This window comes from Bos grunniens, chromosome 20 (assembly GCF_055505025.1).
Source record: "Bos grunniens cultivar Pamir isolate PY7600 chromosome 20, Bosgru_T2T1.0, whole genome shotgun sequence".
Taxonomy (NCBI): Eukaryota; Metazoa; Chordata; class Mammalia; order Artiodactyla; family Bovidae; genus Bos; species Bos grunniens.
This window is the reverse complement of record NC_141184.1, coordinates 62,752,205-62,774,646: the sequence shown is the minus strand read 5'-3', so window position 1 is coordinate 62,774,646 and position 22,442 is coordinate 62,752,205. Positions and strand designations below refer to the sequence as shown.

At 46.6% G+C, this 22,442-nt stretch overlaps 1 protein-coding gene across 2 annotated transcripts in view; it reads left to right on the top strand.

The window, feature by feature from the left end:
- The window catches only part of ZNF366 (zinc finger protein 366), a 64,366-nt gene extending 50,567 nt beyond the window's left edge, over nucleotides 1-13,799 (top strand). For both annotated transcript variants that reach the window (XM_086361069.1, XM_086361070.1), the window contains exons 4-5: nucleotides 6,662-6,836; nucleotides 9,749-13,799. In XM_086361069.1, coding sequence (XP_086217195.1) covers nucleotides 6,662-6,836; nucleotides 9,749-10,272 — 699 coding nt within the window. In that variant the 3' untranslated portion in view covers nucleotides 10,273-13,799. The remainder of the gene's footprint in view (nucleotides 1-6,661; nucleotides 6,837-9,748) is intronic.
- Nucleotides 13,800-22,442: the final 8,643 nt, after the last annotated feature.

The following is a 22,442-nucleotide window of genomic DNA, read 5'->3' as shown; positions in this document are numbered from 1 at the left end:
GTAAGCACGAAGGACTTGATTTGGATGCTATCCTTGTAGCGGCCACGCTCCATAATAGCAAAGAACCAGCTGCCGTCTTTGGGAAACCTGTCCAGGAAAAGCAGTCATCCAGAATTTCCGGGACAAATTCTCCTTTGAGATGGGTGAAGCTGGGAGCTGCCTATGTTATGAATCACCAGGTCATCTGCAGCCTGCCAGAAGCAGAGGGCTGAAGGCCGAGGGAAGAACAGATAGAAAAGGATGAGTTCTCCCTGAAAAGGGTCCCCACTGCCTCTGCCAACTTGGCTCCATCTCCCCCTCAAGCTCTCAGATGCTCCAACCCAGTAGGGACTTGTAGGCACCCAGTGCTTGGGATCAGGGTTCTCAGGCTGGCATTGAGGGGGTTAAGGCAGTGACCAGATAGCAGCCTTTTGGCAGCAAAGCCCTCCTCAGCAGAAGGAAGGATATAGCTGTATGAACTGCCTGCTTAACAATGCCTCGCATGTCCCCAGGGGCCCGCCTGCAAATAGATTTCATCTTGCTTTCTCTTGTACTTTTCAAAGCTTCCTGTTTTCTCACGGTCCTTTTGGACAGTTTACAGTCTCTCTCTCCCTCCCTCCCTCTCTCTCCCTTTGAGGAAAGGAACACCCTTCTTATTAAAAGAGAGAGAGAGAGAAGGATGTAAGGGAAGGGCAGCTTAACGGAGGCCATTCTCCGGGGCTGCAAGCTGCTGCTCTTTGACCTTTCCTCTCAGAGCAGGGAAACAGGCTTCCTGGAGCATCGCAGTCTCAGTTGTGTGCCTCTGCGTGTCTGGTGGGCCTCTGGCGACCGGCCCAGTGGCTGCCCACTGCCATGGCCCTGCCTCTGTGCACAGCGGCTTCCCTGTGACTCCGCTGTCAGCACTGTCACTGGGACTCGCGGGAAGTTGCCTGGACCGAGGAGGGACTGGGCGCCAGGAGGCGGAGTTAGGAGCTTCTATGCCGAGAAGGGGACAGGGCACCTGCTCGCTGTTTAAAGGGCTGATGGAGGGTCAGGGAGCCAGGTGATAGGCTCCCCAGAGCCTGCAATCTAGGGTGAACCTTCTCTCCCCATCCACATTTCCCAGGGCTGCGTGAGCCACACCTGCTTCCATTTCTATGACGCCTCAGGTAACCTGGCAGCTGTTTACTCAAAGGATTCTTCACTTGTTCCTTCCTTAGTGGGCCTTCCACGTAATTTGGTTTTAAAAGACAGCACCCTTATCCTCAAAGAACTTAACCATTTCTGGAAGGCGAAATGTACGTGATAGTGGCAGTAATGAGCTAATATTTATCGAGCGCTTACAATTTGCTAAGCCCTTTACCTGGACCAACAGCTCGCATGGGATACTGTGATTACCATGGACATTTTACAGAAGAGAAAATGGAGCAAATTCTGTATCGCTCTGGGGTTTCACTATTGTCTCTCTGCTCTGCTGTCTATTACACTTTGAGATCCACTTCCCTTTTTTAAAGTAGGTTTAAAGGTGGGTATAGGTGGAAAAGCTGATATTTAATGTCCCAGGCACACTAATACTGCTCATTAGAGCAACTGAGAGTTAAGGAGGGCTGGACTGGTTGAGACGACCACCTGCAAGATGAAATCTGACTCCTCATCACTCCAGCAGCTTCCTGTATCAACACCTATCCTGGCTTTAATTTCCGCAGACCTCGGCAGGAGGCGATTCAGCAAGTCTTCACTTGGGCAGGCTCTGCACCTCATGTCTTGTGACTTAAGGGGGCTGTGTATATGACTGCTTTCCAGGAGAAGCTAGAGTTTGGATGCTCCCCCACAACCCTTCTCCCTGTCCACCTAGCTCCTCTCCTCCACTACAGTGATTCTGCTTAGAGCTCACACCAAACCCCACCCGAAGGCACCATCTTTAATTGACACAATCCTCTTTTTCTGGCCTCTCTTCACCAATTGGTACTGAAAGGCCTCTCCAACTTTCACAGACACAGAAAATCTCCATATATTTGTGTGTTGTCATGTGAAGATGATCCTCTAAGAAGGATGACAAGGCCAGGTGTTCTGGATAAGAACCCAAGGGCTCCGTGGAAGGGCCAGAGGCTGAGAGGAAGAAGCTAAGGGTACCTACCACTGAGATGTGAATGGTATTCAGATACTTCAAGTCCTGAGTTAATTGCTTCTATCTTTCTGCCACTGAGGATTTTGGTTTGCAAACTAGTGTGAATAGCTTTAGTGGTAACAAGAGAGAGAGTTAGTGATGGCTGCTTTGTGGAACTTTTGCATGAGGAAGTCATATTTTCCCTGACTTGGTTGTTTATTTCCTAACCATACACTTAGACATTCATTAAATGTTATTATATATGTAGCCTTGTGCTGAATTACTGGGGTTGGCCACACAGAGAAGGAAGGTGGCTACATTTCTGAATACCAGAAATGGTATTTCATTTGAGGACAAATAAAATATTATTTGTCCTCAAAATATTATTTATTTTATTTGAGGACACTTTTAGCGTCCTCAGAATTTTCAGAGCTAACACATTATTTCTTATCCCTGGGAAAGCTCTCCATTGGCTACCAGTAAGCTATCATAAACCATAAAAAAATGGTATATAAAACCATGGTATAGTAAAAATATAAAAATTTTATAAACCATGGTGTATAAAAATTAAGTTTTATCAACAACAACAAAATTTGTCTCCTTTACCAATCACACATAAAATATATAGCTGATGAGTCATGTCCCCACAGCGGATCTTCTTCCCTGAGGCTATAAACCTTGACTTCAGGAGACAATCATTTCAGTTCAGTCGCTCAGTCATGTCTTTGCAACCCTATGAACCGCAGCATGCCAGGCCTCTCTGTCCATCACCAACTTCTGGAGTTTACCCAAACTCATGTCCACTGAGTTGGTGATGCCATCCAACCGTCTTATCCTCTGTTGTCCCCTTCTCCTCCTGCCTTCAGTCTTTCCCAGCATCAGGGTCTTTTCAAATGAATCAGCTGTTCACAAAGTATTGGAGTTTCAGCTTCAACATCAGTCCTTCCAGTGAACACCCAGGACTGATCTCCTTTAGGATGGACTGGTTGGATCTCCTTGCAATCCAAGGGACTCTCAAGAGTCTTCTCCAACACCACAGTTCAAAAGCATCAATTCTTCAGGACTCAGCTTTCTTCATGGTGCAACTCTCACATCCATACATGACTGCTGGAAAAACCATAGCCTTGACTAGATGGACCTTTGTTGGCAAAGTAATGTCTCTGCTTTTTAATATTCTGTCTATGTTGGTCATAACTTTGTTTCCAAGGAGTAAGTGTCTTTTAATTTCATGGCTGCAATCACCATCTGCAGTGATTTTGGAGCCCCCACAAAATAAAGTCTGACACTGTTTCCACTGTTTCCCCATCTATTTCCCATGAAGTGATGGGACTAGATGCCATGATCTTAGTTTTCTGAATGTTGAGCTTTAAGCCAACTTTTTCACTCTCCTCTTTCACTTTCATCAAGAGGCTCTTTAGTTCCTCTTCACTTTCTGCCATAAGGGTGGTATTATCTGCATATCTGAGGTTATTGATGTTTCTCCCAGCAATCTTGATTCCAGCTTGTGCTTCCTCCAGCCCAGCGTTTCTCATGATGTACTCTGCATATAAGTTAAATAGGCAGGGTGACAATATGCAGCCTGGATGGACTCCTTTTCCTATTTGGAACCAGTCTGTTGTTCCATGTCCAGTTCTAACTGTTGCTTCCTGACCTGCATACAGGTTTCTCAAGAGGCAGGTCAGGTGGTCTGGTGTTCCCATCTCCTTCAGAATTTTCCACAGTTTATTGTGATCCACACAGTCAAAGGCTTTGGCATGGTCAATAAAGCAGAAATAGATGTTTTTCTGGAACTCTCTTGCTTTTTCGATGATTGGAGACAATATCATTTATTAAAATGATAAAACATCCTTTTGTCCCCATGTACCACTAAAATGACCCAGAAAGTTCAGAACTGAATGAATTGATCTAGAAAAGCATGAGTATAGAAAATACGCCCTCAGCTATGATGATCATAAAAGGTTGCTTGTCCAAAACTGAGGAAGAATCTGGCAGTAGCCCTCATGCTGTGTGCACGCCTGTGTGTGTTGGGTGGAGGTGGGCTATCATATGAGGGGCAGAGGGGCTGTGGCCACAGGCAGGTAAATTGCTCTAACCCCAGAGTCACAGCAGTTGCAGTAGCAATAAGCTGTGGGTCATTATCACAATAGTAATAGTTCCCTTGTCTGTAGTGTTAAGGATGATGAAATGTCTGAAAATAATAAAGAGACTATTCTTGTGCCACAACAAAAACAAAAGGCACTCCACATATTCTTCAAGATTAGGTTCAAATTTTGTCTCCTTTATAAAACCTTTTCAGACCAATCCAGCTTCTAATACCTCAGCAACCAGAGATGATAACTAAAAGTGGAATATCAGCCTCCATGAAGCCATTGAAGGAAGAAGGCACCCATTTATTCCTTCAGTTCTCTCTCTCTGTCCTGCCTATAATACCACCAGACCCATCCAGGCTTGGACAAGTGCAGTAGCTTAATTGATCTTCCAGACCCTAGCCCCTCTCTCCCTGCATCTCTTGTGCTTATCTCCCCATGGCTCTTGCTCTTTTCAGACCTGCTTAATGTGCCTCACCCCTTCACTCACTCAGCAGAGGCTTAATAAGGACCTATCATGTGTCAGCCTGATGCTAGGCAGGGATTATAACAAAAAGGCAGGCAGAGCCTTTAGAGATGCCTCTGTCTAATGAAGGGCTGTTCAGCTCAGCAACTTCAACAGCAGCATTGTTCCAAATAGTCAGGAACTATCCCGTGAACCAAATGAGAGACATCTTTTCTAAGATGACCCATGACTGGAAATACCTAGTCTAGAATCTCTAGATACATTTTTCTTCTTAGCCAGGGCAGAGAACTGAAACTAAGCTTATAAAGAAAACTCCATCAGAACTTTCACATGTGAGCAAAATTGAGCCACAGGCTGATAGATCTTTATGAACTGTCTCTGTTGAGGATAAAAAGAAAGCAAGTGTCCACACTTTTTCTTAAGTTAGACCCACTCTCTCAGCATCTCCCCTCTTGGGCCACCTTTTCCAGATGAATGTGGTGAGGATGCTCTGAACACTGGGTGTGGGGCACCAGCATGCTGCATTCATTCTTGCTAGTAAGGAAGTGGAAAGGGGAAAAGCGCTTAAAACCCCCAAATGTGAATCATTTAAAAATATAGAACCAGCCATTCATTGCCCATGCATAGATTATCTGTGAAAAATCTGCAGTCCCAGGATGGCTTCCTCTTACTGCCCAGTGTTCTGTTAGTCTAAGTGCCCGAGGTCACAGATGTTGGCCAGCTCAGCTCTCACTGTCATGGCCACCTGAAGACAATATGGTCTGCATTAATAAAAGTTCCACCCAGAGCTCCTCACTGGCGCCGACACCATGTCTCAGTGAGAAAGGAAAACTGGCGTCTGCTTCAGTGGACACCGCACTCCACGCCCTCTCTGCAGGCCCCGCTCACTCTGTTTCTCTACCCTCTGGTGTGGGCCTCGGAGGCTGGGAAGGGAGGAGGGAGAGAGCGTTCCTCCCGTGAACCTGGAGTCCCAGCACAGACAGAGTCCTTCTCGGCATTCCTCACAGCACAGCCGAGCAAGGGCTGGAGCTTCCAAACCCCACTCTGGGGAAGCCTGGGGACAAGAAAAGCAAGGAGAGCACGCACAACAGCTGCTCCTGTCTCCCACCCTCAGCATCGGCACGTCCTGCCTTCAAACAGGCAGTTCTGCTGTTCCCATGGGAGCTAGGGAACCGCTGGTGTGGTCCATCATGTATTTGCAATTTGATGGAAATAGGAATGAGAAGAAAAGAAGTGACTAAAACAGGTTGGCTTTTGGATACCTAGGATGATATTTTCAGTACTTCAAATGTCTACCCAGAGAACAGACACAGTCCTCCCTTTATGCACTGTTCCTTTTAACTCCCCATAGTCAGCAAATTAAAAAAATTAGAGGAGCATTGTTGATACAGTCTAACGGAAGAGTTATGTTGGGGGAAACTGTGTGATACATGCTGACTGATGATATGGTCTCTGGTGTCCAAGGACCTGAGTTCATCATCCCAGTTCTAGCACCCATAAGCTGTGTGTGCCCTGGCCAGCCTTTCATCTTAACCCCTCAGTTTGTCCATCCGTAAAATGGGGATGAGAACGGCACCTATCTCATAGGACTCATGTGAGTTAAGTGAAATAGTCCGTGGCAGACTTGGGATAGGGCTTTCCATACTGTAAATACTCCATAAATACTAACCAAGTCATCATATCCTTATCATTATAGTGAAGGATACTTTCAGCAATTGCTTTTCAGAGAAGATTTTCTCCTTTTCGAAAGGTTGTGTTCAAAAGAAGCTTCAATAGCTTTGCAGTTTTTACCTTGAGTTTAAAAATTCCTGTACAACAGGAATAAAATCTCATGAATCCATCCCTCCCTGCTCCACCTCTGAGCCTGGGCTCAAGGCAGCCACTCCCTGACTTCCTTGGGGACACTTTATTTGGAAGCAGTTTAAAAATGCCAAGATTCAAACAAAGTAACAGCTCGTCCATCCTCACCCAGGCCTGAGTGTGGTTGTCTGGGCAAGGGTCCCACCCGCGAGTAAACTGTTCTCCTGGTCACTGTCTCGACAGCTTTGTGGGAAGGAATTCAACCGGATGCACAACCTCATGGGCCACATGCACCTGCACTCCGACAGCAAGCCCTTCAAGTGCCTCTACTGCCCCAGCAAGTTCACCCTGAAGGGGAACCTGACTCGCCACATGAAAGTGAAGCACGGGGTCATGGAGCGCGGCCTCCACTCTCAAGGTAATCGCCCTTCCAGGAGCCCTGCGGTGGCCGGGCCCAGCAAGTGACGGAATGGGAGCTGAGCTTGTCTTTAGGGAGCTCTACTCCGGGGGTTATTCCTACATTTAAAAAAGGGAGCATCGTCTTCAAGACCACAGCAGAGTAGCAGGAGCAGGTTGGCAACATAACTATAGCAAACACAGAGTGAATATCTGGAGGTTGTAAGTGAAAGTGATGTTGGTTAGAGCATCATAATGGTGCCAGTCGGCACCATTCTTCATTCTGTGTTCCAGGCCCTGCAGCGAGTGCTCTGTCTCTGTGAATATTTATAGTAACTCCAGGCTGGAGGAACTTCTATTATCCCCATATTACAGATGGGGAAGCTGAGGCTTTGAAATATTAACCTGACTCAACTGAAAAGTGGCTGACTGAGAATTTGAACGCAGACCTTTCTGACTCTAAAGCCACACTGTATCCTCTTGATCGCACTGCTGTTACGGGGCAGGCCTGCAAGCTCTGTTACGGGGCAGGCCTGCAAGCTCTGTTACGGGGCAGGCCTGCAAGCTCTGCTGGCAGCTGAAGTGTGTCTGGTCTAGGTGTAGGTCTGGCAGGATAGCAGGCTAGGTCTCATCTGCCTGCTCACAATCAGAAACTCACGAGGACAGTTTTCCTGCTTGGAAGGGCTGGTTGGCCACAGGCCAAGCAGGGGCTTCTATCTCCCCCACCGAGTCCTAACTGAACTGATGGAAAGTCCTGCCTCCTGTTATCTTCTCAGTCCCTTTCTTTGCAGGAAAGAGTTAATTTCCAGAAGTACTGAACTCAGTAGGTTGTCCTTCAGTAAACGGGCAGTAAATGCTCTCTGTCCAGTGTGGTGTGCTCCATGCCCTGGCAGAGGCCAGGGGAACTGAATCGCCTTGGTTTGCCCTCTGGGAGGTCTGTGTGCGGGGAGAGAAGACACACATATATGTAACTTGCAGTAGCTCGTTAACTGGGCTGATGATCCAAGCACAGGGCAATGCTCTTAGATGTTATTGCTTGTCCCCAGTATTTTCACAAAGTAGACTGTGTTGTTCTCATTTTATGTAAGAGGAGACCTGGTCAAGAGGTGTTATAGAAACTGCTCAAGGTCAAACAGCAAGTTGAATGCAGAATTGAGATTCTAACTCAGGACTTTCTGGCTCAAGCCAGTGCTCACTGCACTGGGTAAAAACACGGGTGGTTTGTTCATATTTGCTGCTCCTCCCCCCTTTACAAAAGATGTGGTCAACTAGGCACCCGTATTCACAAGTAGAATGCATGCATGCATACCCAGCAGGAAGCAAAACGATTGTAGCTTTCAGATTTCTGAAACGCCCTCTGAGTTTTAGATGACTCCTGGGTGACAGAAAATTGATCATCCTAAAACAAGGCGTGGAGTTTGTATAAAAGCCCTGAAAAAATGCTTGTTAAAAACAAAAGCATTTTTTCCCCTTGAGGATGTTCTTTTCCTGAATTATTCTTTGCATCCAGCTATTCTGGATTTTTCCAGAATTAGGTGAAGTTTGCTCAGCCACCACGGCTGGAGACATAGAAGGCAATGAGGAGACAGTGCTCCATCTGACAGTCTGACTCGGTCACCAGAACTTACTCCATGTGGATGCTCACGTCCTAACAGGCACCTAAAGACTGTCATTCTTCTGGAAAAATCAAGAGCATCACTGTATTATCAGAGAGTTGCTTTGAAAGTTTGTAACAGACTTCCGACAATGTTAATGCTTTCATCTACAAAAGGCTTTGGCATTTCTTCACTCTAGTTTTTGAAATAGCTCAAGAATCATGACCCAGATTAAAAAGATCCTCCCTGTGTCCCTGACAAGAATAAAGCTACAGATAGCTTCATCGCCTGACAACACCGTAAAGTAGGCAGCCCTGGACATCGGCTTCCTCGGTGTGTCCCCAGCTGCTTCTCCCTGGGCACCAGGGTCTGGCCACCCCCTGGCCCTCCCTGCCCTCCTCCTCCTCAGTCATCCCCACCTGTCCTCCAGGCCTGACCGCTGGCCCCCCACGGACGGGGCGGGTCGCGCCTCCCACTTGTCTGTTGCCTCCTGAAAAGCCCATCCCTGAAAGTGAGGCCCGCCCACCTCCCCTGTGTCCAGCAGCGAGGACACTTGTGGTTGGGCAGGGGGCTTCGAACGTCTCACCGGACCTTCCTCTGCCCTGCCAGCTCTGTCCGTGCTTGGGGAGCCCTGGACCCAAATGCAATATCTGGTTTTTTCCCACAATGAAAATATCTTTGTTATTTTTTTCTTATGGTAAAATATGTGTTCACTGTTAAAAGTAAAAAGAAATATATTCGAAGTGAAAAGAAAAATGTAAAAATCACCTCATAGTTACCCATTTTTGAGATTTTGACATATATCCTTCCAGATATTTTTTGATAAAATAGAGGCTGTACTATAAGTATATATATTTTTACTTAAAGTATATAGAGAATACCTTTTATGAGCACTAAGAGGTATCGACATATTATACACATAGAAGTACCTTCTATACACATAATACCTTGACTGTTCTTTATGGTCTGAGCCACCAGGGAAGCCCCATGGAGGTACTACTATTTATGTAAGCAAACCTCTGTCCTTAGATGGATACGTTGTTTTCACCCATCCTTATACAGTTTGTGCATTTGCCAGACTATATTCATAGTTTAAGTTTTCAGTTGTGTGATTGGCTAAGTCAAAGGTGTGCTTATTTTTAAAGTTTTTCATGCATGTTGCCACAATCCCCTGAAAGGAGTCACACGGATATAGATTCCAGCTGTGACAAGGCCCATCTCTCTACAGCCTTCTGGGGATTTATCTAGTTTTAAAATGCAAAATCAAGCTATGCTAACCAGCCCTGGGTTCCACCCAGCGACCCCTTCGGCGGCCTGAACGTGCCTTTGCTCCTGGCAGGTTTTGGAAGGGGGAGGATTGCGCTGGCGCCGACGGCGGGGGCCCTGCGGAGCCTGGAGCAGGAGGAGCCCTTCGACCTGTCCCAGAAGCGCCGGGCCAAGGGGCCAGCCTTCCAGTCCGACGGGGAGAGCGCCCGGGGCAGCTCCTGCCACGAGGAGGAGGACGAGGACAACTGCTACGAGGTGGAGCCGGACAGCCCGGGCCTCGGGCCCCGCGGCCCGCCGCTCTGCGCGCCGCAGGACCTGTCTGCCAAGCCGGAGCCGGGCCCCGGGGAGGAGGCGCCCGCCGAGGAGGCCTCGCCTCCGGGGGCCCGCCCGCTGAAGAGCCGCGACAGCCTGGGGCCTGAGGGCGGCCCCGAGCGAGAGTTCGCACGCAGAGACGAGCGGCCTGGCCTCCGGGTCCTGCCGAGCACCCGGAGGGGCCCAGCCTTTTCTGATTACTTGTACTTCAAGCACAGAGATGAGAGTTTAAAAGAATTACTGGAGAGGAAAATGGAAAAACAAGCAGTGCTTTTGGGGATCTAAGTGGACGGTTTAAGAATTACACTTGGAAAATGAGAGCTAGGCAGTGCAGATACAGCTTTCTGCATGAGCTCTCATTTGCTGGAGAGGAGAAGGGCACGAATCTTGACAAAGGGCGCAAACTAAATGAGTAGAGAAGGAAATGCTTCTCAGATGTTGCATTTGGGCCCTTGATTTTTAACACACATGGAGGGCCTTCTTCAATGTTGTTTCATGGATCTCCAGTACAATTAACTGTACATACTCTTCTAGACATCTAATTGTAAGCTGATGCTGAGGTGCTTTTAGAAATTCTATTTTCCATTGACTAACATGGTAAATTTCTTTCTAGTTGCAAAAATATGGTGCTTGACGTGTTACTTTATTAATGACTCTTTAGTTGAATTTGTGAAAGTTATATTTTTCCAGATAGATGAAAATTGTAGTAGTGGTATATATTTTTAAAATCTCTTTATTCAATAATCAAAAAAATATCAGAAATGACAGAGGAGGGTGAGTTTTTAAAGAGGATGTTCTTGAGTAGTTGCTGCAGATATAAGATAAAATTTCAAGAGAATGTGATTAATTTTGATTAAGGAAAAACCAGCAGTGCTTAGATTCCTGCCTGGGTCTGCCTTGTTCAGCTCCCGCTGCCTTCATCAGATATCACATTGGAGCATATTTTCTGATGGCCCAGCAGTGCTCAGTGTCTGCAGGCTAACCCTGAGTCCTGAGCAGGGCTCCCTCCTGGGGACCTTGCTCCAAGGCCTCATCCTGTGAAGCAGCTGCAGGAAGAGTTGGCAGCCTGTGAGCAGTGGATTTGTCAGTGCTGGAGCTGCGGGGCTGGGGGTGGGGGTGGCTGGGGGGAGGAATTCTCCCTGAAATTAAGCTCTAACTTGTTTAGAGTATTGGAATAACCATTGCTAGGAAAGCAGTTGCGGGGCTGTGTTCTCAGTGCTGCCTACACATTAGAATCATCTCAGGAGTAGTAGTGTTAGCTGCTCGGTTGTGTCCAACTCTTTGCGACCTCACAGACTATAGCCTGCCAGGCTCCTCTGTCCCTGGGATTCTCCAGGCAAGAATATTGGAGTGGGTTGCCATTTTCTTCTCCAGAGGATTTTCCCAATGCAGGAATCATACCCAGGTCTCCTGCGTTGCAGGTGTATTCTTTACCATCTGAGCTATAGGGAAGTCCCAGAATCATCTCAGGGAGCCTTAAAAAAAAATACTAATGCTGGGGCCTGGGCCCCTGAGGCCCTGATTTAATTGGTCTAGAGGGGAGCTCTGGCATTGGTTATTTTCCAAATTGCCCCAGATGACTCTTATGTGTAGCGAGAGTTGAGAAAGATCGACTAGGATAAAATAGTGGCTCCCACGACCCCCTCACAAGGATTCCATAAATATTTCTGCTTCTGGCTTTACTCATTAAGATAGAAAGCAGGAGACCTTGAGATCATTCTGCTGACTTAGGCCTTCTTACCTGTTCTGTCAGAGCCTCACGAGAGGAGGCACACACACACACACCCCCCCACACACACACTGTATAAACACACAGTTTTTTTTAATAGGAGATGATGCCTGTGATATTTATGATCACTTAATATGTTTAAAAATACATAGTCAGCCTACAGTGACTGTTTCTTCCTAGATTCGTGAATCATGATTCCAGTGAGTGGTGGTGGCTGTGAAGTGTGATTTGAGCCCAGCAGGTGGGCTTTCCTTAGGCACTGGATTCTGACAGATAAAGCAGTGCTGACCAGATGTCACATACATGTGACTGCCCGTAAGCAGTGACCCTCTGGTACTGTGTCTGAGTTTATGTAAAAACTGCTTCTTGGTAGTTTCAACTCTTATTTGTAGAGCTAGGTACTGTTTATTATTTGCTTCTTCTCCTCCCAAAATTCCCAGTACATTTCATTAGACAGTCTGACCCGTCTCTGACTGTGGGATGCCGTTTTTCTTTTTCTCTTGGTCAGGTGCTTCCCCATCAGCCTCATCCAGTCCTCGTCAGTCACGCACGCACTTTGTCAGCCCCTGATGCGACTCCTCCTGCCACTTTGGTTAGGCTCCTTCCTCCAGCGTTGCCACCACAGCTTGCCAAAGCCTCTTGAGTTCCCTGCAGCCATCCTTGCTTGTCTCAGGGTCAGGGCACTTGCAAAGGGGATGGTAAAGGGAGGATCGTGGGTTTCTGCAGTTACCAGAACAACTCTGAGTCAAGAACCTACCCAGAGGATAGGACCCAAAGGATCCAAACCTATCCTTCCGAGGGGCCATTTGCTTTCCATTCATCATTTTTAATATAGCTCGTCAGTGCCTCCAATGACGTCACTCGGAGACTGGCAGAGTGGTCTCTGAAGCCTCCAGCTCTCATGGGCCTGTTACATATTCATTCTTTCAGCAGCCAGGTGTTGAGCACCTGCCATAAAGGCTGCAGATTTCAGTTTGTTCTGGGTGTGCCAAACTGGAATAGGAACTAGGAGATCTTGAATAGCAAGTTTATAGACTTTTCCACACAAAAAGAGTCAGGTGGGAGTGTTTGAGGAACAAGTTAATGTTGAGATGGAAAGAGCATGGTCCAGAATGGTGGTTTCCACATTGTGTGTTGAGAAGCAAGAGGTCCTCTTAGGCCTTCTAGAGCTGCTAGAGGAGGAGAAATTCTCAGCCTTCATCCCCACTTCACTCAGAGCAGCTCCAATTCCATCTGTTTTATTTGTTAGACTTCCAAGTAAAATTTCATTTGGAGGAAGAAAAAAGGGTCTAGGAAAAGTAATAAAAAAATTGTTATGGAATGTATTCTAAAGCCTGTTTTTCATTCTTGACTCTATGAGAGACTTAGATATAATTAGCTATAACCTGCTGATTAATATGCCCTGACCTTCTGAGAACCAAGTCTAAAACCTTGGTTTTGTGTGTGACCAACATCCTCATTTGCCTGGGACAACCTAGGTTTATACCTCTTGTTCCCACTTAGTCACTAAGAGTGTCACCTTAACTCTCAAAAATGTTCCAGTTTGGGTGATGAATTATATGGGCACCCTATGCGTAAGTACAGAGTACAGAGCTAAGGGAAGGGATGGCCAACCTTGCCTAGAGTTGTTAATAATGAGCCAGAACGCAAGCCTGAAAGAGAAGCCATAAGGCCTTTCTCAGAGAACTAAGGGATGAAACCATCCAAGGTCATCAGCACTTCCCCGGCCAGGACAGCATGACATTTATCACGTTATGACACTTTGAAAATAGGTCACTACCAGATGCTTTCCAGGCTTTTGACCGCTGTCTTTGAACCGACCAACTGACCCATCCACTTGGCATATTTTCTGTTAATCTTTTTATTCCAGCCTATGATTACCCCCTTTTGTTGCCTTTCAACTCATTCTCTCTTTTTAAAAATTTATCTTCTCACTGGCCATGAGACTGAGGCTGACCTTCCATGATCTCACAAGGGTATCTGGTATATTTGTATATGAGAAGTTGCGTGAGACAGCCAATGTGCACACTGTATTTATTAAGCCCTGAAGGCATTTAATAAAATATTAACATCGTGTTTTGAATTATGATCTTTGTCTGCTTTGCTGGAACAAAATGTAACAGAGCTAACATTTAAAATCCTTCACATATTTGGACAATATTACACCAAATGTTGATTTTGTACAGAATTCTGGCTTGCTATTTAAAACTAAAACTTGAAGTATGTAACAGCCCAAGTTGTGAATATTGCTTTCTGCCTCAGTGAAAAAGCAGTTTACCTGAAAATAGCATGTAACCTATATTTTGTTAATTTAAACAAATAAAGACATGTTGGAAAAAAACTGAGCTAATCATTTGCGAAACCTGAAATTTTACAAGGAAGCTTCCTTTCTCAGTGTCTCACCCCTGCCCTGAGACCTCCCGGCAGAGCGGTTCCCACCAGGGTGCATCTCGGCCCCAGGGAGACGTGGGTGATGGATTCTCGCACCAAGCTTCCAAAAACAGATGAATGAACCTCAGCCCATCAGCAGGCAGGTGACGTATTCCGCACCCTCTTCTCTCCTGTTCAGAAGAACTAGTTCTGGAAGGGTGTCATGGGAAAGTGGGAGGCTGGAGGCAGCACTGTGTTGTCCTGTGTCAGGTGCTTTGTGCAGTGTGCGCTGCAGTGGGCAAGAGCACAGACTCTGGTGCCAGGTTCCTGGGCTCAGCACCCAGCTCTCCCACTTCTAGTCTTTGGGTCCTGAGGCCAGTTTGTGAACTTCTGTCTGTGCCTTAGTCTCCTCATCTGTAAAATGGAACCAGGAACAGCGCCGTCCTCACCAGGTCATTTTGTGGGTTAAACGAGGTAGTACATGAAGACACTCGTGTGCATGGCTCGCAGCATATGCCTCGTAAGACTTAGCTGTTACTATTCACATCAGTGAAGCGGCCAGGAAATGGGACACTCAGCTCCCCCTCTTCAGCAGAGCACCCAGAGCTATGTCAGCATGGGAAGTTGTCCATCTCCGAGGAAGCTTCCCTTTTAAATGTTACTTGCTGTTGTGTGCCAAGCGATGTGCCAGGTGCTTTGCACGCTCAACCTCATTTGAACCTCACACAACCCTGATAGGCAGAGGTGGTTGTCTCCACTTTACTGATGAGGAAATGGAGGTTCAGGAGAGGGAAACAACTTGCTCGGAACAGCTTCATCAGCAAGTTCTTCCTTTGCCCGCCAAGCGGATGGCCTGTGGCAGGCTCTCTGGAAGCACATGCTAAGACAGATTTGGGTGCGAGGTGTTTATTAGGGACGAGCACCAGTTAAAAGAAGCACGAGGAAAGGGCACTGAGTAAGAGAGAAGCAGGACTGTGCTGCTCTCATCCGACGTGGCGGGCAGCTGGGGGCAAGGTCCACTCATCCGAGTGGTACCACGCTGGGCAGAGACATTCAGGCCTCGGGGCCCCCCACCCCCACCCCTTGCCCTGTCAACAGAAGCTGCACTCCCAGGAGGATCCTGACCTCAGGAAGGTGTGACTCTGCACAGGGGCAGACTCTGAGACAGTCAGGGAGCTGGTGGCTAGAGGTGTCTGCTGCCCCACTCCCCATAGCTCAGCACGAGGCCCTCTCTGAAGAGAGACTGGGTGACTGCGTCTGCCACAGCCTACCGCTTGCATCACTCCAATCCACTTCCTCCTGTGCAATCACAGAACACCGCCTCTAGGATTCCAGTGGGCCTCTCTGCCTGAGGAAAAACTAAGAAAAGGGAGATTTGTGGAATAAACTTCAGCCCCGCTGCAGCAGTCAGTCTCAGAGACACACTGATGCTCATTTCCTCCTTTCTCCATTACCTGTCTAGATCCATCTCACTGTCAGATACCACCTCTGCCCGGGTCAGGGGCTTTCCATGTAGCGTGGCCCAGACGCTCGTCTCCAAAGGGCCTGACCTTGGTCAAGGTGTTGCTGCAGACTGAGTGCTTTGGTCTCCCTTCTAATTTATATATTGAAACCTTAACCCTAGTGTGATGCTATTTGGAGGTAGGACCCTTGGGAGATAATTGGGTTTAGATAAAGGCATGAGGATAGAACTTCATGATGAGACTAGTGCTAAGACCAGAGTCTTCTCTCTCTCTGCACTGCAAGGATGCAGCAAGGAAGCGACTGTCTGCAAACCAGGAGAAGGGTCCTCACCAGACACAGGAGCTGTGGGCACATGATCTTGGACTTCCCAACCTCCAGAACTGTGAGAAATCAATGTTTGCTGTGTCTGTCAGTCAGTCTGTGATATTTTGTTACAGCAACCCAAATGGACTAAGATAGATGCTCTTCTCAGAATGGGGTTACTGGGTTTGTTCATTTAGAGTCATTGGTGGGGAAGGAAACACCAAGAGAACCCCAGGTGGGTTCCACGCATATTCCTCCCTGACCCCTTACGTGACAACAGCTCTTCTCTCTCCTGATGATCAGGTCTTTTCCCTCTGCCAAGATGGTGACTCCTATGCTTGTCTGCAGGTCCCTGGAGACACGGAATAAAAAGTGCCCAGGTGACAGACATGCTGCTGCTGCTAAGTCGCTTCAGTTGTGTCCAACTCTGTGCGACCCCATAGATGGCAGCCCACCAGGCTCCCCCGTCCCTGGGATTCTCCAGGCAAGAACACTGGAGCGGGTTGCCATTTCCTTCTCCAATGCATGAAAGTGAAAAGTGAAAGTGAAGTCGCTCAGTCGTGTCTGACTCTCAGCGACCCCATGGACTGCAGCCTACCAGGCCCCTCCACCCATGGGATTTTCCAGACAGGAGTACTGGAGTGGGGTGCCCTTGTCTTCTCATGGCTTATCATTAAATGGTCCTCTTGCTATGCCACAGGTGGAAGTGTACCCTCTTTGAGTAGGAGCACTTCTAACCTTCCAGAGCCCAGAGTCACAGCAATAAGAAATGCTGAGTCCCCCACCATGTCACTACAAGTGAAACCAAGTAGGGCCACTCCTGCTTCCAGCCTTGGTCCCTGCACTCTTTCTGCTGAGAGTATAGGACCATATAAAAGTCTTTGATTCAGTGCATATGCTGGAGGACGACACTCCCTCCTCGTGGAGTATTTCCTCCAAGAAGAGCTCCAGGCAGCTGGCCCCTTCTGGGTGGTGTGTGTGTGATACGACCTGTAGATCCTGTGGTCACGGGCCCATCCCTCACCTCATTTGCTGTAATGTGAATGCTGTGGTCTGATGTTACACTAAGATTCTGTGTCCATAAAACAAACACTCCATAACCATACCACTTGCATAAGCGTGCTGGCTGAGGTCCTACCAGCCGGAAGGGCAGACCTACATATGAAGTATGTGTCTATTCCTGTGAAAAAGTCCTTTCAAATCAAAAGGAACTCAATATAAATAAATAATAAATAATAATAAAAGGTCAGCTTCTCACCAAGTGACTAGTTGTGCTTCTTGAGTAATGCTGCCTGCCATATTGGAGCCTCGGCACCATTCTTTGTGGCTGGCATGTTGGATATTCAGCAATAGGTTAGCCTTGGTAAATGGAGTTCACGCTGTTGCACTCATGTGTAGCTTCCATCTGTGCCACTGTGGCCACTTCATATGTGCTTTGTTATACCACTGGACTAGCTGTTGACAGAGGGTTGGAGTCAACTCGCAAGTCAGTTGTCTGCCTGACTTAATCTCTGCCTGACTTTAATATTCTTTCATGGTGAATGCTATCTGATGGGCGTTAGCATGTGATACAAAGACTCTCATATTCTGTGTTCACTCCCATATATCTGTCCACTCAACTCTACTCTAAAAGACAATAATAGTGATTATCTACTTTAATTAGAGTGGTCAGAGAGTGACATCTAATTTGAGAACTGAAGGGTAGAAGGGGCCAGCCATGGAAAAGACAGGGGAAGAGCATTTCAGGCAGAGCAGGCAGCATGTGCAAAGGTCTCTGACTGAAGGGAACACGGCCAGGGAAAGGACGGCATGGAGGGCACAGCAGGAGAGGGAGCGTGCTGCAAGGTGAGGCTGGCGTGGAGAGCCTCTGAGCATGGGGATGAAATAATGAGATCTGCGTTTTCTAAAGCTCATTCTGACTATTGTGTGGAGAGTGGGTTGGAAGAAAGCCAGGATGATGCTGGGAGACCATTAAGGGGCAGTTTCAATAGTCTGTGCAAGATAATACTGGCCTGGATTAAAAAGATAGGAAAGAGGAAGTTAGGAACGGATGGTTCTAAGTCTGTCTGGAGGCTCCCCAGGTGGTGCTAGGGTAAAGACGCTGCCTGCCAGGGTAGGAGACATGAGAGACTTGGGTTCGATCCCTGAGTCAGGAAGATCCCCTGGAGGAAGATATGGCAATCCACTGCAGTATTCTCGCCTGGAGAAGCCCCACGGACAGAGGAGCCTAGCGGGCTACAGTCCATGGGTTGCAAAGAGTCGGACATGACTGAGTGACTAACACACACACGTATCTGTTTGGAGGTCCAATTGGTTTGTTCTACCGAAAGCAGATTTTAATTTTAATAGATAAACATACATTTTTCCAAGTAAAAAAAAAATGCCACTTGATATAAAGTTCATCTCTTCACATAATGATGGAAAGGGTGAATTAGATTTTCATAGCTATCATAAAACCCACGCTCTTTACTCGATTAGCAAGAGAACCTACTTGCCAAATAGTATATGTACAAGTAAGTCCATCTGGTTTCTCTCAGTTTTATTCTGGGTTATGATCAGTGAAGAAGGAAATAGTCAAGACTGAGTGAAGCTTCTCAGACACGGACCCTGGGAAGAAACGGTACCAGTGGAGACAAAGGGGCACAGAGTTAGAACCCAGCAAACCGAGGGCACGAGGGGGAGCCCCAGGACCCCAAGGGGAGGCTCAAGGAGTTCTTATCTCCACAGGCCCTGGGGCCATCTCTGATCCAGCCAGTAAAATAGTACATGTTCCTGATAATGGACTTGCACGGTCAAAGAACAGTTCATCATCTCTACCATATTTATTAACTAAATGCACTCCAAACACATTTTCATTTTAAACTATTCAATTCTCAAAGGGTGACAGTCCAGTTGTCTGGAAAATTTTATCCAGTGCACACATTACTTTGCAACAGTACAGAATAAATAAGATGTTGTCACATTTTAAGTCCCAAAGTGAATTGGTCCATGGCACCACAGAAAGCACCTTAAGAAGAAATAAGAAACAAAAACATGTAGTAGGAGACTGCCCCTACCCTTAAGGAACACACAATGCTTACAGGCCTATGGAGGCTGGCAGGAACACAGCTCAGGGCCTTTCAAATCTCCTTACTCCAAACCTCCAAAGCTTTAAAGCTAAAAACTGTCCTCCCTGTAAAAACCCAGGTGGGAAGACAGCCTGGTTCCCTGAAGCACCAGGGTACTTCATTTTCTGCAGAGCAGACCTGAGCCAAGAGTAACTTCCAGTCCCATTATGAACTTGCTCTGCAAGCGGAGGAAGACGAGCTCATTTGAGAGCTGGGGAGTGACCCTTATAGGGTCCCCAGGGACCCAGTATCAGTGGCGCTCACTGCTTCCTCTTCCCTGGATGCAACAATATATTAAGAGAGAAAAAAAGGAGGTTGGCTCTTTTCATGATTTTCCTTTTTCATTTTTGTTGAAAATGGAACTGTGTTCTCTTGATCCTTCAAACAAATGGAGGGGAAGTGGAAGCCCAAGGGTTTCTCTTAGGTTCCCCGGAGAGGGTGTCTATGTTTGTAGTGCGATGTGGGAAACGTCCTTGTGTATCTGCTGCATTGTCACGTCGTACCAGAGTGATTTGCAGTAGGAAGTGTGGGATGAATACAATTTCTGTGCAAGAGAAAGTGATGGAGCCACGCTCTTTGAATCAAAGATCTCAATTTGCCCTTCATCTCCAAGACGTGCTTCCCCTGACCTCCGCCTCCCATCTTTATTAGATGATGAAAGAAACACAAGAACACTCTCTGAACTTGACCCAAACAGTAAGTCCAGCCAGAAGTCCTTGTTATTCAGAATGCACTTGGGCAGGGAGGGGAAAAAGAGGACATGCCAGAGATCACAGAGGCCACGTGAAGGAGGCATATGAAAGTTGCTGGCATCGCACCTGAAGAATCATTTCAAATTGATGTTTGAAGTATGCACTGCAAGTCTCTTCCCTGGGAAGATCTTAACAAACAAATGGCCTTTGGAAGAAAAATGGAGAGATACATTAAGAGACATCCAAAGACGTTACAAGGATATTTCATTCATTTTCACAATTCATCACTTTGAGCATGCTGCCAAACAATTTTGTTTCTTCTTCTAGAAAGTAGTTGTAATGAAGCTGGTCTCCAGCCTGTGTCAGATGAGGGAATAGATGAGGTAAAACTTATCAATCATTCTGGACTTGCAGACACAATGGCTGTGCATTTGCATTGTTGAAGGGCAGTTTTCCCTTCCAACCTGTAGCAAGCCCAGTGAGGAAAACAGCGTCACTAAGAGTGGCAGATTATCCAAGTCAGAGTAACATTTAAGATCCTCAGCTGTGGTTTTGCAAAACTGGATATACTGAAGCTTGAGTCAACTACCTCTTCTCACTCCTTAAAAACCACCTGAAAATAAAAGAAATATGAAATCCCCAGCAATAACCACATCTTTACAGGAAGAAAAAGCAAAACAAGATTATTTGGAGCCTTAATTGACAATGTCATCCTCCCAGGGACATGCGATAAACCTTCACCAAATATGACGATGCATCTGGGAAGCAAGCACTGCAAGCAAGAAGTCACTCTGAGTGCCTGTCGGGAGAACACAGGTGATTTTGTGGATTTCAAAGGACTTGTATTTCCAGAAGCTGTGTGTGCCTCCGTGATGCTAATCCTTTTACCTTCCTGCAGGGACACTACACCTTTGATCTCAGGCTTATCTAATCAAACACTCTCCTTATTCAGGCTGTTTGCTCTCTGAGCCAAGGGCTTGGCCACCCCTGCACAAACTCCAGCAGGTTTTTAGACAGACTTGAGACTGCATGTGTCCACCATCTCTGCTTCTCCTTGGACTACTGTAAGAAGGGTATAAAATTAGCACCTGAACTTACCAGGAAGATCCTTCAAGAGGATCTGTACAAAATGCTACTATTCAAAAACATGCATCTTTCCATTATGCTTAAAACTCTGTGGAGTAGGAAGGGGCTCCCAGGAGAGCAGTGTGAGTATCCCAGTGAAATCTCACTCCTAGAGAGACATTTATTCAACTGGTAAAAATTAGCGAAAATAACCATTCAAAAAACTTTGGAAATTAGCCAAAAACCTTACAATTTAAGAAACCATAGACTTCTCTAGCAGTCCAGTGGTTAAGACCCCGAGTTTCCCCTGCAGAGGGTGCAAATTCAATCCTGGTCAGGGAACTAAGACCCCACATGCCGCACGGTGCAGCCAAAACATTTTTAAAAAGAGAGAGAAAAAAGAAATGTCTATTCAACAAAATCTACAGAAACCGAGTAGGAACAGTGGAAGGCATGGCTGCACGTACCCCTCCTGCTGAGATCCATGTTGTCGCCATGGGCTTGACAGCTAAGTGGCAGTTCCCATCTGCCCAGCTCCGGGCAGAAGACCTAACCTGGGTGGGTGGCCTGGCGGTAGAGCCAGTTCCCCCACCCAAACCTTTGCCCTCTAGGGAGGAGTTGGGTGGAGTGGCCATGAGCACAGTCTCTCCTTCTCTCCACAGCCCTGTGTTGTGCAAGAGCTATTGCAGTGGATGTAGAAGCCAAGGGGCAGCTTCAATTCCTCCGCAGTTCCTGGGGTAGGAAAACTATCCTAGGCCAGCCAAGCAGCCTGTGAACATCAGCAGATCCCATTTCCCGGTCTCTGTGCTATGAGACGCCTATTCTGAGCGAGGTGGCAGCAGCTTAGTGGTGACGTTTGTATAATAAGGTGAAGATAATATAGTCACGGGTCACACAATATATTCTTTTTTATTGTGGTAAGATATATGTAGCCTAAAAATGGCCATTTTAACCATTTTTAAGTATGCAATTTAGTGGTATTAAATACGTTCATATGTTGCACAACCTCACCACTATTCATTTCCAAAACCTTTACATCATCCCAAACAGAAACTTTGTACCCACTAAACAATAACTGTCCCTTTTCCTTCACCTCTGGTAACCTATATTCTTTTTTCTGGCTCTACAAATTTCACTACTCTAGATAACTTCATGTAAGTGTAATCATATTTATATTTGTCCTTTGTGTTTGCCTTATTTTATTTAACCTTTTCAAAGTTCATCCATGTTGTAGCACATATCAAATTTTTATTCCCTTCTAAGATTGAATTGTATGATAAATGTTTTGTTTATCCATTCATTTGTAATGAACTTGGGGTTATTGCCACTTTTTTGGCTGTTGAGAATAATGCTGCTGTGAACACTAGTGTAGGAATAACTATATCAGTCCTTACGTTTAATTCGTTTTGATGTATACCTAACAGTGGAATTGCTGGGTCATATGCTAATTCTGTCGGAGAAGGCGATGGCACCCCACTCCAGTACTCTTGCCTGGACAATCCCATGGACGGAGGAGCCTGGTGGGCTGCAGTCCATGGGGTCGCTAAGAGTTGGGCATGACTGAAGGGACTTAGCAGCATGCTAATTCTATGGATAACTTTTGAAAGAACTGCCCAGCTCTTTTCCACAGTGGCTGCACCATTTTACATTCCCATAAGCAGTGCACAAAGTTCCAGTTTCTCCACATCCTCTCCAACACTTCTAATTTTGCAGTTTTTGGATAAA